The 15,456-nt window shown below is 41.0% G+C and overlaps 1 protein-coding gene and 1 pseudogene across 5 annotated transcripts in view; one reads left to right on the forward strand and one right to left on the reverse strand.

The window, feature by feature from the left end:
• Nucleotides 1-12,114, reverse strand: part of HDHD2 (haloacid dehalogenase like hydrolase domain containing 2) — a 35,974-nt gene extending 23,860 nt beyond the window's left edge. For 2 of the 5 annotated variants that reach the window (XM_077900687.1, XM_077900686.1), the window contains exons 1-2: nt 11,957-12,114; nt 3,624-3,734 (exon numbers count right to left, since the gene is read on the reverse strand). In XM_077900687.1, the coding sequence (XP_077756813.1) occupies nt 3,624-3,724 (101 nt within the window). In that variant the 5' untranslated portion in view covers nt 3,725-3,734; nt 11,957-12,114. Of the gene's footprint in view, nt 1-26; nt 104-630; nt 868-3,586; nt 3,735-11,956 lie in introns of those variants that run through there. The other 3 variants (XM_077900691.1, XM_077900690.1, XM_077900688.1) reach the window with 3 other exon arrangements.
• Nucleotides 970-2,876, forward strand: LOC144315314 (GTP-binding nuclear protein Ran-like; annotated as a pseudogene).
• Nucleotides 12,115-15,456: the final 3,342 nt, after the last annotated feature.

A 15,456-nucleotide genomic window follows, 5' to 3' on the forward strand; every position in this document is an offset into this window, starting at 1 on the left:
AGCCAAGGAGTTAAGTGAATGCTCACTTTGCACAGCTGGGGTGTGTGTGTGTGGCAGTAGAACCCAGGTAGGAACTCCGATCTATGCTGGTACAGCTTCTGATCTATATCAACAGAACAGAGGATACTTCAGAATGTTTTTCCCTTCTTCCCAATTAGTGGCTCAACACTAATTGTTACTAAGTTAATAGGCAGAAGCTGTCTGGAAAGCTCAAAGAAACATTCCAATTGTCCAGACTGAAATGTGTTTTCCCCCTGAACTACCTATTTTATGATTTTATGATCTGCTTCTGGAACCTAAACTGGTAAGCCGGTACCAGAGAGACAATTCATGATAGTCTAGCTTTCTTTACAAATGGAAATTATTTTGTTAGACCTACAGTATTTTAATCCAAAATCTAAAAATAATTTTAATTTAGTCACAATTTAAAATTTTATATCAATATCCTGTTGCTTTTTTTTGGATGGCTCAGTCGGTTTTACACCTGTCTCAAATGGACACAAAACCTAACAGCACCAACCACAATTAAAACAAGCAAGCAAATAAATCAGAAAAAATATTTTTAGGTATTCACCCAAAGAGCATTAAATGAATTTCCATGATTAAATGGTTTGCTGTAATTATGATTACCTGTACAGTGTCTGTGTGAGAGCTTTTCTGAAAAACACATTAAATGTGGTGGTTTACCTCTCAAAAGAAACTGATTACTTCAACAGAACTACTACCAATAGAATTAAAAATGAACAAGTACAAGTATGGAAATTACCACATCACTTTTAATGTGGATTAAAAAAAACTTTTCTTTTGACTAGTCCTTCAACTTCCCATAGTCTCTTTCCTTCCACAGAAACCAAAGCCAACAGTGACAGAGTCTAGTGATTTCTTTGCGATGGAACCCTCCCCACCCCCCACCCCCATGCCAGTTGGTGCCAGTAAGAGAACAATGTGTAGGTTCTTGTCCCCGCAAACTGGCAGGTTCACAGTTTACTGAGCAACTTAGAGATGGTGTCCACTGTTTACTACAAATAAAAGATTTTTCTTTTTTTTTTTTAATTTTTATTTATTTATGATAGTCACAGAGAGAGAGAGAGAGAGAGAGGCAGAGACACAGGCAGAGGGAGAAGCAGGCTCCATGCACCGGGAGCCCGACGTGGGATTCGATCCAGGGTCTCCAGGATCGCGCCCTGGGCCAAAGGCAGGCGCCAAACCGCTGCGCCACCCAGGGATCCCAAGATTTTTCTTTCAATCGAATAGAAAGCTCATCATTAAAGCAGTAGAAGCTCTACTCCAATAGAAGAAGAGACTGATCAACAGGCATCCTTTTCTCTAGAAAGCCAACTCTAGAAAGAGAAACTGTGTCAAGACAAAGTCCAACTCTGCAACAGGTTTTCTTTTGGCTTTAAACATGTTGTCCACTTATAATGAATATTGTAACTCTAACTAAACTGATAGATTCCAACAGAGGCCTACCAGATACATAAGCCTCTCTCTGTTTATTGATTCCCCAAATGGGAAATAAGCTTCTTGAGAATACAAAGTCTTTTTCCATCTTTTGGTCTAACACCTGGCTGTGACACTAATCACTGCATTTTCTGAAAAAAAAAACCAGCATACTATGAATGTTTTAAGGTTGGAAAATGATAAGCACCACATGCTAAGTACTGCTGATTTTTGAAAACTTCTCTAAAGTATTTTAGGATGAAGGTACTTAATAACATTATTAGTTCTGACTGATGAGTAATTTTTTCAGAATTTGGAAGCACTAACATCAGTTCGCTTAAATAAATTTTTACCATATCCCCAATTTATATGTAGACTTGCATTAAGTGTTGTGGTTGATCTGTCAGAAATATAAGAGCTCAGTGAGATGGGCCAGAGATGTTCCTTGGAAGCACCAACATGCTTGGCTGCCCAAGGAGGACCCCAAGTCCAGTTCAAACTTGTGCTGGTTGGTTGGGAATGGTGGTAACTGGAAAAACTACATTCATGAAACATCATCTGACTGGTGAATTTTGAGAAGTAGCAGCCACCTTGGGTGTTGAGGTCCATACCAACAGAGGGCTTATTAAGTTCAATGTAGGGAAAATGGCTGGTCAGGAGAAATTTGGTGGGCTTAGGGATGGCTATTCCATCCAAGCCCCTGTGTGTCATTATAACATTTAATGTAATGTCAAGAGTTATTTACAAGAATGAGCCTAACTGACAAAGAGATTTGGTAGGAGTGTGCAAACATCCCCATTGTGCTGTGTGGCAACAAAATGGACATATTTTCTTTTAAAGATTTTATTTATTTATTCGTAAGAGACATAGAGAGAGGCAGAGACACAGACAGAGGGAGAATCAGGCTCCTCACAGGGAGCCCGATGTGGGACTCCATCCTGGAACTCCAGGATCTCGTCCTGAGCTGAAGGCAGATGCTCAACCACTGAGCCACCCAAGTGTCCCAACAAAGTAGACATTAAGGACAGGACAATTAAGGCAAAGTCTATTGTCTTCCACTGAAAGAAGAACCTTTAGTACTATTGACATTTCTGCCAAAAGTAACTACAACTTTGAAAAGCTCTTCACAGGGCTTGCTAGAAAACTAAATGGAGACCCTAACTTGGGAGTTTGCCACCATACCTGCTCTTGCCCCACCAGAGATTATCATGGATCTAGCTTTGGCAGCACAGTATGAACCTGATCTAGAGGCTGCTCAGACAACTGCTCTCCTGGATGAGGACGAGGACGCTCTCTGTGAGAAAGTGCCCTGTGAGAAAGCCTGGGGTCAGAAGTCTAGTTTTATAGGCAACTGTCCTGTGATGTCGGGGGGGGGGGGGGAGTGTTTGCCACTTTCTTACATAGCTGAATATGTAACTTTACCTTTGGGGTGCTGAAGGAGACGAACGGGCTTTGGAGTGAGTATGGTAGTTTGAAAAGCACCTTCATTTTTTGGACCTGCATATTTAGCTGTTTTGGAACGCAACTGTTTCCCTCCTGAGTTTCAGATATGAGACTGCTATAGTCCCATCACTATATCCAGTGGTGAAATCTCGTGTCACTGTCATTCCCATTCCTTTTCATTTGGAATCAGAATAAAGTTGTGTTTCGAATGGAAAAAAAAAAAAAAAGAAATATAAGATAGTCTCTAACCTTCAAAAGCATTACATTTTGTTGATGGAAACCAATATAAAACTTCAAGTCTCTTAACTGAATTTTACTTGAGCAGTTGCACACTCAATGCTAGATTTTGGGTGAAGGGGTAGAGGGCAGAGCTATGCCTTTGTGCATGTGTATGTTTCATTTTGTGATTCCAGGGTTCATCTGTGATTTTCCAACGCTATTTATTCCGTACTTTAGAATCTTAAGTTTTCATTCCAAAATTTACATTACTGACTTAGATAAAGACACACACACAAAGAACAAAAAGACTAGATCAAAAGGCCAAACCTAATAAAGGTTTAGAAACTGGTGTTTGCAGGAAATTACAGTGCATATATCTTGTGGCTAAACCCAAGGCAGTTCCTGTATATATGGTAAGCTGGTGAAATGCCATCTTAAGGCCATCCATTTAGCTAATGATCTGCCTTGGTAATATGGCACTTACAAACATATTTGTCAGCTGAACCTGGAGAATAGCTTGCCTTTTAAGAGCTTCCTGTGCGCCTGGCACAGCTGCATCTTCAATGTGAAGTGTGCCATTGAGATCCACCAAAACAGCTTTTAATGCACGGCGTGCTGCCATCCTTCATTCCCTAGGAGAGAGCAAATGAAATTAAAAATACAGTTTAGGAAACAATGGACAATTAAAAACGGGTAAGTCTTCAAAAATATCATTCATATCCAGAAAGATACTGCTTAGTGTTAAGCTGCTTCTCTTTTAGAAAAGAATGTGTTTTTAAAAATCCAAAATCCATAATTTGATTCATGAAACTTTTAGAATGGTTGGTTTTGTTTTGTTTTGTTTTGTTTTGTTTATATCTTGAATTAAAGCTGTAGGAAGGGGAATAGTATTAAAAAAGAGAAGTTACTATTTACTTTCAGATTTCTTAAAATAATTCTTTGGTGGAACAATTCATTTATGTTATTTTATCTTATTTTTTTAAAGATTTTATTTATTTATTCATGAGAGGTACAAAGAGAGAGGCAGAGATATAGGCAGAGGAAGAAGCAGGCTCCCTACAAGAAGCCTGATGTGAGGTGTTCATACCGGACCCCGGGATCACGCCTGGGCCAAAGGCAGATGCTCAAGCGCCTGGGGAGTCACCCAGGCGTCCCCATTCATTTATTTTAATATGAACAAATGTACTCTGAAGAATAGATGGATGGAAAACCTTAAACCACTGGCAAAATCTTTTTCATCTTTTGCTATATAAGATGAAAATGTTCAAGGGTACTTGGATGGCTCAGTCGGTTAAGTGTCTGACACTTGTCTTCAGCTCAGGTTATGATCTCCAGATTTTGAGATAAAGCCACAGCAGACTGGGGTGGAGTCTACTTATGATTCTCTCTCTCCCTCTTCCTCTGCCCCTCTCCCTGCAGGGACATGTGTGCTCTCTTAGTATATATAAATAAATTCTAAAAATCAGGAAAAAAAAAAAAAAAAGAAAGAAAGAAAGAAAGAAAGAAAGAAAATGTTCTTTTTTTTTTTTTTTTTAATTTTTATTTATTTGTGATAGTCACAGAGAGAGAGAGAATGAGGCAGAGACACAGGCAGAGGGAGAAGCAGGCTCCATGCACCGGGAGCCCGACATGGGATTCGATCCCGGGTCTCCAGGATCGCGCCCTGGGCCAAAGGCAGGCGCCAAACCGCTGCGCCACCCAGGGATCCCGAAAGAAAATGTTCTAATTGCCCATCTCTACTATTATAGCCTGACATGACATAAGTGGTCAAGGAGTTAGCAGTGTTTACAGGTCACTAAAGATAAGAAATTTCAAGCTATACAGTCATTTTAGTCAAGAGATGGTTTCCTTACCTTAACCACATCCAACTTTCCTTTTGCATATTTTCCCCTTTAAAATTTGCTTATTAAAAAAAATAAAAAATAAAAAATAAAATTTGCTTATTATGAGCTACATTGTATATACAGTGGAGTATAAGGCATATGCATGGTTTAAAAATAACAGAATAAGTAAGAACACTGGGTAAGCTAAAGAGAAGAGGAGGGAACTTCATTTTTAGTTTTTTTTAAGCTTATTCATTTTTTCTTCCATTTTTTGCTTTTATAATAAAATATTTCAGACATACAAACAAGTATCAAAAATATTATCCTATAAGTTCCCCCTGTGTACCTCCCCTGTAATCAACTGCTCTTCCCTCCACCAATTCTCGGCAACCACTGATATTCTTTGTCCCTAGTTCTTTTTCAGAATGTCATATGAATAAAATCATAGAATATGTAGCCTTTTGGGGTGGGCTTCTTTTACTTAGTAAAATGCAATGAAGATCCATCCATGTTTTTGCCAGAATCAATAAAGCTCATTTCTCTTGTTATTGAACAGTATCCCAAAATGTGGACATACCACAGTTTATCCATTCTCCTGTCGAATTTTATCTTGGTATTTCTGGTTTTCAGGGATCATGAATAAAGTAGTTATAAACATTCATGCACAGGTTTTTCTATTAACAGAAGTTTTCAATTATTTGGGTAAACAGAAGTGTGAAGTGTGACTGCTGGATCCTCTGATAAGCCCGAGTTACATCTTTAAAGGAGGACAACTATAGCCAATAAAGATATTTAAAAGAATATGCTACTAGCTCTGAAACCAATTCCAAAAAAACAGTTCCAAATATATCCTGAGCAATGACAGAAACTTGTAGTCTCCTACTCATAGTCTCCTATGAATAAACTCTGGTACGCTTCTTTTTAAAAAAATCATTCTTGGAGTTGCGCTTCCAATAATATAGCTGGCTACGTAACCAAATTAGCTCTCCAAATTAAACTTAACAATACTAGATTAAAATACACACACACACACACACACACACACATTTGACCCCTGAAAAACATGTGGGCTAGGGAGGCTGACCCCTGCACAGTTGGAAATCCAAGTATAATTTTTGATTCCACCTGAACTTAACTATTAATAGCCTACTGTTGACTAGAAGCCTTACTGATAACATAAACAGTTGATTAACAAGTATTTTGTATGTCGTATGTATTGCATGTTCTATTTTTACAATAAAATAAGCTAGAAAAAAGTATTAAAAATCACAAGGAAAATACATTTACAGTATTACACTGTATTTATTGAAAAAAATCCTGTATAAGTAGATGAGCACAGTTTAAACCCATGTTGTTCAAGGTGTATGTATATGTGTGTGTATATGTATGTGTATATGTGTGTATGTGTATGTATGTATATGTATATGTGTGTATGTGTGTGTGTGTATAAAGCTTCAAGGAGCAAGGAAGAAAAGAATTTCTTAGATTGAGTCAAAGCAAGAAACAAGGAGATGAGTAGAATACTGTAGCCTGTTCTGGCCCTAGGAGCATTTGCCCACATTAAGTTATGTTTAGCTCCCTCTTGTCCCAATCCCTGTAGGGAACAAAAAATAAACCTCAGAGCCCACCTGAAGAGACAGATCCTCCCAATCTAAAAGCAGAGCCTTCAGTGTAAGGATGAGCCAGAAATAAACCATCACTGATATTCCCACCCCACCCTGTCTCAGTCAACTACAAGAAAATAAACTGCTATGAAACTTGGCCCAAAGAGTAAAAGGAAGAAAGTGCCACAAAGAATGAGTAACCATAAGCCAGCCCTAGACCCAGTCTGTAGACCAAATTCACATTACTGAAGATAAGTCATTAGGAAACCTTCAGGATTTTAATTACAATGATCTTAACTAGCAGGTGCCTGGCTGAAGTAAGTGCAAACCCTCCTCATTACTTTCAGCCCAAACAGCCACAAAATTCCATAAATAAAATCAAATAAAATTCTAAGCATAATGAGTAAGTAACCTAAAGAAACAAAGATCATAAGGGAGAAGATCCTACAGAAACAACAGTGGATAAAGTAGTCCTGTAAGGGCTCCTGTGATAATGTGATTATCAGACAGATCACTGGATAGGCCTGATAGGCCTACATGTTTAACAAATAAAAGACAAGGCTGAAAAATCTGTGCAAAAAAAAAAAACCATGAAGAACTATCCATGTGCAGATTCAGAAAGCCCAAAGCATTCCAAGCAAGACAAATAAAAAGAAATTCATAACTGTACACTGGAAGCAACGCAAAGATCCTGCAGGCAGCCAAGGGAAAAGACACATGACTTTCAAAGACCCAATAGACTGGTAGCTGACTTCACACCAGCAACAATGACAAGTCCAAATACATTAAAATAACATTTTTAATGTGCTGAAAGAAAATAACTGTCAACCTAGTAATATATTAAAAGAATTATGACCAAATTGGGGTTATCCTACTTAGGTTGGTTTATTTTTTTATTTTTTTATTTTTTCTTAGGTTGGTTTAAATTAGAAAACCAATCACTGTTGTTTATATTAATAGATAGAAGAAGTAAAATAATGTCTGAGCATGTCAATTCACGCAGAAAAAGCATTGATAAAATTCAGCATGTGTATATGCTAAATACTCTGAGCACATAAAAATGGAAAGGAACTTCTGTAAGCTGATAAAGACTATCTACAAAAAGGCTGCAGCCAACATTAGTCTTATCAGCAATATACTGGAAATATTTTCTTTGAGATAGGAATAACACAAGGATGCTACTATCACCACTTCCATTTAACAGTGTAAATAATACCCTAACTAGTATAGTAGGCAAGAAAAACAAGGTATAAGGATTGGAAAAGAGAAAACCATTGCTATTGATACATGTTATGAATGTATATACAAAAAATGCAAGATTCTAAGACAGCAGGAAAGTATAGCAATTAATATTAAAAATTATTTTCATTTACATGTCACTAAAAATAATTAGAAAACTAATTTAAAAATATTACTTACAATAGTATCATAAAATATAAAGTTACCAGGAAAAGTCTAATAAAAGATGTCAACATTTTTATGTCAAAACTTAAAAACGTCAAAGAAGGGGTACCTAGGTGGCTCAGTGGTTGAGCATCTGCTTTTGGTTCAGGTCATGATCCCGAGGTCCTGGGATCGAGTCCCACAGTGGGCTCCCTGCATGGAGCCTGCTGCTTCCTCTGCCTGTGTCTCTGCCTCTCTGTGTGTGTCATGAATAAATAAATAAAATCTTTAAAAATAAAAAACAAAAAAACTTCAATGAAAGCCACAAAAATGTCAAATATATAGAGAGGTACCATTTTCATGGATTAAAAGACCCGATATTGTAAAGATGTCAATTTTCCCTATAATGATCTATACATTGAGTACAATTTGAAACACTATCTCAAAAAGTGTTTTGTAGAACTTGATAAGCTGATTCTAAAAGCTATATATATATATATATATATATATATATATATATACACACACATATATATATCACTGCAAATGGCCAAAGACAGCCAAGATACCTCAGCCAAGACTGAGGAAGAAAAAGAAGGTGGGACCTTGCTTTACCTAATATCTAGATTTGATTAATGAGGTCTTGTAATTAAGATGTTGTGGTATTAGCACATAAAGATAAACTGATCACTGGAACAGAAGAGAGAATCCAGAAAACAACCCCCTACCCCATGTGTAGAAGCCAGACACGACAGAGGTAATTTCAGATCCATGAAGAAACAATGACATGGTCAATAACATTAGAACAATTGAATACCCACATAAGAAAAAATTAAATTGCACTCCCCTATAACATCACACAAAGTTTTTCCCCCAGGTAGATGAAATAACCATCTGTTTGTGGCAGCAAAAACTGTAAAGTTTTTAAGTAGGAGAATATCTTCATGACTTGAGAATAGGAATGGCTTTTTAACACATAAAAAGCACTACCAAAGAGGAAAAGGCCAATGAATTCAATTGCTGGAAAAAAAAGTTTTTTAAAGTACTGAAAAGAGAGAAAAAGTGTGAAAATATACAGAGTGAAAAACAAATTTCCAACACATGTGAGAAAAGACCAGAATCCAGAAAACATAAACTATAAATATTAAGACAAACAACCCAGTAGAACAATGGGCAACATCTGTACTTAATAAAAAATGTTAACTTGAAGGTAATTAAAGAACAAAATATAAACAAGACTGGATAAACAACAAAAGAATTGTACTGTTTAAAAAAAAATAAACCTGTACAACTAGAGCTAGCAAATGGTCATAATAAATACTGGTAATATTAATCCTTACCGAAGCATCCACATAGGCTTAATGTTACCAAAGCATTTTAAAAACCTGTATTTTTGCTTTCATCAGTTTCACAGAACATAATTTTTTTTTAAGATTTTACTCATCCATTCATGAGAGACGCAGAAAGAGAGGCAGAGACACAGGCAGTTCAAGCAGGCGCCCCACAGGGAGCCCAATGTAGGACTCGATCCCAGGACCTGGGGATCACGACCTGAGCTGAAGGCAGACGCTCAACCATTGAGCCACCCAGACGCCCACAGAACATAGCTTTTAAATTCTAAAATGCTCTCTGGAGCATTACATATCTGAGAGTGATTGAGGCCTAGAAGAAAAAAAACCTGAGGTACCCCACTCCAACCTCAAAATATACTTCCTCGGGTATCTGGGTGGCTCAGTGGTTGAGCATTGGCCTTTGGCTCAAGGTGTGGTCCCAGGGTCCTAGGATCGAGTCCTGCATCGCGCTCCTCGCAGGGAGCCTGCTTCTCCCTCGGCCTGTGTCTCTGCTTCTGTGTCTTTCATGAATAAATAAAATCTAAATACACACACACACACACACACACACACACACATTTACTCAATTAGCCCCAGTATAGGCCTTGACCACTTCAGCCATGATCTCGTCTGAACTTTTTTAATACTTGTTACTTGAACTACAGGTCAGTATTTGATAAAATTAATTGTAAAATACATGTGTCACCTCTAAAAGACAGGCAAAGGCTTCAGAAGTAGTCCATGTCCCGCCATCTCCCATAGTTTGAACAGGTTACTGGGGATATACCTTAGAAAGTAGGTCATCAACAACTCAGAAAGTTATCAATAACTGATAACGAACGGAACATATTCAACGCAAAGAAGAAAAGTAAATTCTCTCAGGCTGAAGGGAAGTCTTCAAGATACATCAGAAGGACATCTCCTCGTGAATACTGTGGTGCATCTCAGTCCAACAAGCCCTTGTTATCCTCAAAGCTGCTCTTTTCCCTACAATCCGTATGAGTGAATGGCTGCCCCAGCAACCCAGATGTAGCCACCAGGCTCTCCCCACTCCTTCCTCCTATTCAGTCAAATGTCAAATCGTGGCAGCTCTACGTTCTTTGAATCCACTCACTTCTCTTCATAGTTACTAAAACTATCTTGGGTTTTGAAATCACGTCTCATCTCGCCTGTTTCAACAATTCCCTAAATGTCTTCTCTGCTTCAAATCTCCTTATTTCCAGCCCCAAATCCATTTCCTGAAGTGAAGTAGTGAAGTCCCAGAACTAAGGGGTTGCAAAGCGCCTGGGTTTGAAGGTCAACTCACTAGCTGGGTGAACATGGGCGATTTTTTTAACCTCTCAGCTGCAGGTTCTTCAGTGTTTGAGTATAAAGAATTACTCCCATTTCTAATGGTTGGTAGGACAATCAAAGAAAGTAACACATGTATTGTGAACAGTGTTCTGCACACAGAAAGGCTGGGTTATGTACCTGGGGGTGGAGGGGAGGGTACATGATGCATGTGGTCAAGGACTACAGAAATCACAGGATATATATGATGCAAAGTCCTAGAGCATCAGAATAACCTGAGGATCTGAGAAAACATTTTATACCAAACCTAGTATATGCTCTGGTTTATCATTCAAGTCTTGTGTGTCTTATAAATATTTAGAACAGGAGGTTTCAACAAACAATTTTCTCCTGGGAGGTTAGGGCTTTGTAGAAAATGCCTCCTAGACCTCCCGGGGAATACAAATTCTCTTTTCTTCCCTACGTACTTCCAGTAGAAGAGTCTGGAACCACTGTATATGCACTCAGTAGATGACACTATTATTCGGTCACTAACCAGTTAAAAAATCTTCCAGTTGCTCTGCGCTGCCCTCAGGAGAGAGTGAGCGATGGACACTGGTGTGCAGAGCCCGGCCTTACCTCTCCAACTCCTCGGTCTCTGCTCCCACAGCAAAGTTTCACGGCACTGCAGGGGCCTACCAGGCCTACCCCCGACCTCCCTCATCGCTGGACTTCTGTCTGGAACCACTTTGGTTCTCGGCCTCCTACCACCCCCGTCCCCTGCACCCTCCCTTTCTCTGGCCAACGCCTGCCGTTCATAGGTCCCAGATCAGCATCCCTTCCCTCTGGCATTGCGGAGTCCAACTCCTCTTCGCCCAGGGCTGGGCCAGGAGCCCCCCCGCCCCCCCAGCCCCAGCGTGTTCCTATTATCCCACTTATCACTGGGTCCACTCTGTTAAGCTCTGAAGAAAGAGGCGCAGCGTTGCCTGTTCGCTGCACTACTGATCGCTCAGGGCAGGATGCTGAGTTAACCCAGTTCGTGAATCCCTGTCTCCGTAACCTCTCGGCACTGACAACTGCGATCTCCTCCATCTCCTGGGTGGGAACGGCCCTAGCGCACCACTCGGGACCTGGGCTGACTGCGCGGAAGCGGCGCCGGCTTGGGAATCCAGTCCAGGGGAAGGCCCGCCACGCCCAGCCGCTGGGGGCCCCCGAGCCCGCAGCCCCGCCCCCTGCCCGCGGGGAGGGGCCTGGAGCCGCGCGCATGCGTGGAGGCCCAGCAGCAGCGAGGGGCGGGACCGGCGTCACGGAGGGCGCGCGCGGGTTGGTCCGCGGCCCAGGAAGGGGTGGCCTGAGACGCAACCGCTGTGTCCCCGAGCTCTCTCACAAAGAAATGCTGCCTCCGCACGGGCGAGAGGTCGCCCGTCCCACAGCGGTTCCTCACCCCTGCTCCGCGCGCCGTCCTCAGCAGGAGCCCCGCTCCCAGGAAAGTCAGCACAGCCCCGCCGTCCGCAGCGTCCTTCAGGTCAGTCCGAAGCCGCAGGCAGGCGGCCGGAGTCGCCGGAAACTGGGCCGGCCGCCGCACCGGAAGTCCCGCCTCTCCCCGGCCCGGCTCCGCCCCATCCGCCCCATCCGCCCACGGCTCCCTGCGGGCTGCGGGGGCGCGCTCCCGAGTCTAGTCTCGCTCCTTCAGCACCTTGGAGGTGGGAATGTTGCTCCTGACACCTCAAGGGCTGGCGTGCTTAGCCGCAGATGCAGGAGAAACGAAACCGCTGCCTTTTTGCTCAGCGGCTCTTTCCCCTTCTGGAGCCATGGGTGAATCACGTGTGGAGTACCTTTCCTTGCCGCACCCTCCCCTCACTGCACCGGTCATGCCCATTCTCGAGGGGTAACTCAGAAGTCATCTCCTTGATACTCTCCTTGAAATACCCGATCTCTGAAGTTATTAACTGCTTTGCTACTTGACTAGCACCTGGCACTTGTAGCTGTTAACCACCCTCTCAGGCATTGAAGTTCCTCTTTTCCTACGCCAGCTGTTGCCAAACCTTAGGCTGCCAACTCGCCAATCCTGCCTCCCGTTGGAGAGCAAACACAGGCCTTGCCTGTCGTCCCTAGAGGATCAGTATCTGGAAGTGCGGGGAACCATCTCCCTCACTGCTTGCGCCCCTCCCGCGCACATGCTGGGAGTCTCTTTGATCCACACGGCCTTTTAATCCAAATAAACTTTGAGTGCAAAGCCGGTTATCCTATGCAATCTCTATGAAAAACGACTAGATGAAACCCTTGCTAGAGCAGTCTGACATAACGGGATACACACTCAGGTTTACACATAGGGAACTCCTTGATTGAGGATTCATGCTGCTAGAACCCATCCAACATCCCCTCTTGTCCGGTGCTGCAGTCTGCCACGGTATGATAGAACTCTTCTCTGCACTGGTGACCCTCTACTTTTCCTCCCCACTGAATCTGGAGGTTGGTTTCAGTTTATTCGTTTTTGTTGTCTATTTTCTATGTGAGGGCATACTTGGTTGAAGCAATCTGCTCCTAGTTTCCCCTTCAGAACTAAGAGCTGTGACCAGACTAAAACAGCACTGAAGGATTTTAAGCAAGTGGGTAATATTATGACTTGCAATTTTCCAAATGCTTACTCTGGCTGCAGTATGGAGAATGGATGGAAGAGGGGCCAAATTGTACGCAAGACCAGGTAAGCTACTGCAGGTAAGCTACTGCAGGGCTACGAGAGAGATGCTTAAATTTATGGGGAAACAAAGCAAATTCAAGAGATCTTTAGGGGGTAAAATAGAAATTGTTGACAGATTAAATGGCAAGGGAGAGGAAGGCATCAAGAGAATTACTAAATTCCAGGCTTGGCCTATTTGGTACTATAAATAATGGCGTCATTCACTATAACGTGGAATAAGTGAACAGGACTAATGACTTCCCCTCAAAAGTCTCAAATGATTTTGCTTGCCAAAGGGCAAGATGAGTAAAGAAGGGATAGGATGTCTAAACAGATGGTGACTACACTTAAAGAGGTAAGCACCACACAATGTATAGAACTGTCAAGTCACTATGCTATATACCTGGATGTATTAGCATTGTACACCAGCACTACTTCAATAATGAAATGTTATTGACAAAGAAAAAAAGGAGGGATTGAATTTGGAAAAGAGAAAGATGGTGCAAAAACACAAAGGGGGAATAAAGCCGTATAAGAACTGAAATAAAAACAAGATTCCAAAACTCACCTTGATCAATAACCTTGGGCATTGCCCACTATGTGTCCCAGGTCCTTGCACAGAATGTTTTCACAACACCTAGCATCTAATGACCAATCAGGGGCCAAGAAAAATTTCAGCAAAAAATAAATCCATTTTGCTTAGTATCAAAGTTTTATTATCTGAAATAACTTTGAAACTATGAGGCACTGAGAAAGTGATTTATTTCATCAAAAACACTTCGGGAGAACAATTCTTTGGTTGAGGTACATCTAGAATCAAAGATTAGTGACCTGGGAAAGGTATACATATATAAATTACCTGGAGAGTTCTCTTCTGAAATAGTTCTTAACCAGTTTTACAGAGGAAGCAACTGAAAACTGAGGTCTTACGAAGTTTGTCTTAAGTCATGATAAAAGGTTTTGTTTGGCATTTTAGAAATATCCTGCCTCCCACTCTTTTTACTACAAATACATTGCTTTCTCTCAAGTCATTTCATGAGTACATGTACAATCAAGTGATAGCATATACCCGTAGACTACAGATCACACTGCCTACTCTAACTAGAGATTTTTTTTTTTAAGATACTTTTAAACTAAGTTTTGAAAACTTAAGAGTTTTGTGGAAGTGCCTTAGGAAGGATGACAAGGGTAGGGTACAGGTTGAACCGTGGGCTTTTGGGCCCCATCCCTGCTTCAACTAGAAATAAATAAATGGACTGCTCTCATCTGTTCTAGATAGTGTAGCATTACAGTTTTGTGTTATCCCTTTTGGAATCTGGTTCTAGCATTAATGATCAAAACTTGAAAACCACTGTACTTAATTAAGGACCCAGGTATGAATCTGGTTAACATCTACACTTGAACCAGGATCCTTCTTGATAGGTGAGAAGCATATAGACACAGGATCAGAATACATAAGGACCACCAACATTTCGGATATTTAGAGTATAGAATGATCACCAATTGTTAACAATGAGAATGGCTAAGGGGGAGGATGTGAGCAGACAAGGAGATATTCAAGTTACTGTCAACTAAGATACTTATAGTTATGGAATCTCAACTGCTCTGGAGAAATCAGGACTAACCTGTGAAAGCTTACAGACCTCCCTTCAGGCACACTGAAGCTAGAACTGTGGCCTCCAGAAACAATTTTATATTTAGTGTTTCCACTCTCCTCAGAACCACTTAGCTACAGAATACTCAGATGCTGCCCTGCTATGACTGCTCTCCAATGGAGTCTGAACTTGGATGGTATCCTGCTACTAAATGTGCATGAAGGTATGAAGTTTTACAAGAACATGGCATCAGACCAAGGTCTCTCTTTTCTTTCTTTTAAAAATTCTGTATGGCCTGTGGAGAAATGGGAATGCTCTCAGTTAACTGTATCTGTTGAATCTGTTCAGTGACTTAAACTTGGCCTCAAGCATTGGATCTTTGTGAGGCCAAAAGAACACTGCTTCTAAGTGCCAGATATGTTACTTATTCACATAAGCCAGATAATCAACTAAGAATCCCTAGTACAACTGTTTGGTTCAGCTGCAAGCCTGCGGCCCAAAGGTCATCTATCTTGAATTCAGGCATGGCCAACCAGCGTTCAGTACCTACTCCAAAGTTTTAGAAGTAACCTAAGTCATGGAATAAAAAGTTGCTCATGAGTCTTCTTGACAGTCATCAGCAAATTCCATTAATTCATTGACTATAACATTTACTTTCATCAAATCTAT

The sequence above is a fragment of the Canis aureus genome, chromosome 6 (genome assembly GCF_053574225.1).
Source record: "Canis aureus isolate CA01 chromosome 6, VMU_Caureus_v.1.0, whole genome shotgun sequence".
NCBI classification, from domain to species: domain Eukaryota; kingdom Metazoa; phylum Chordata; class Mammalia; order Carnivora; family Canidae; genus Canis; species Canis aureus.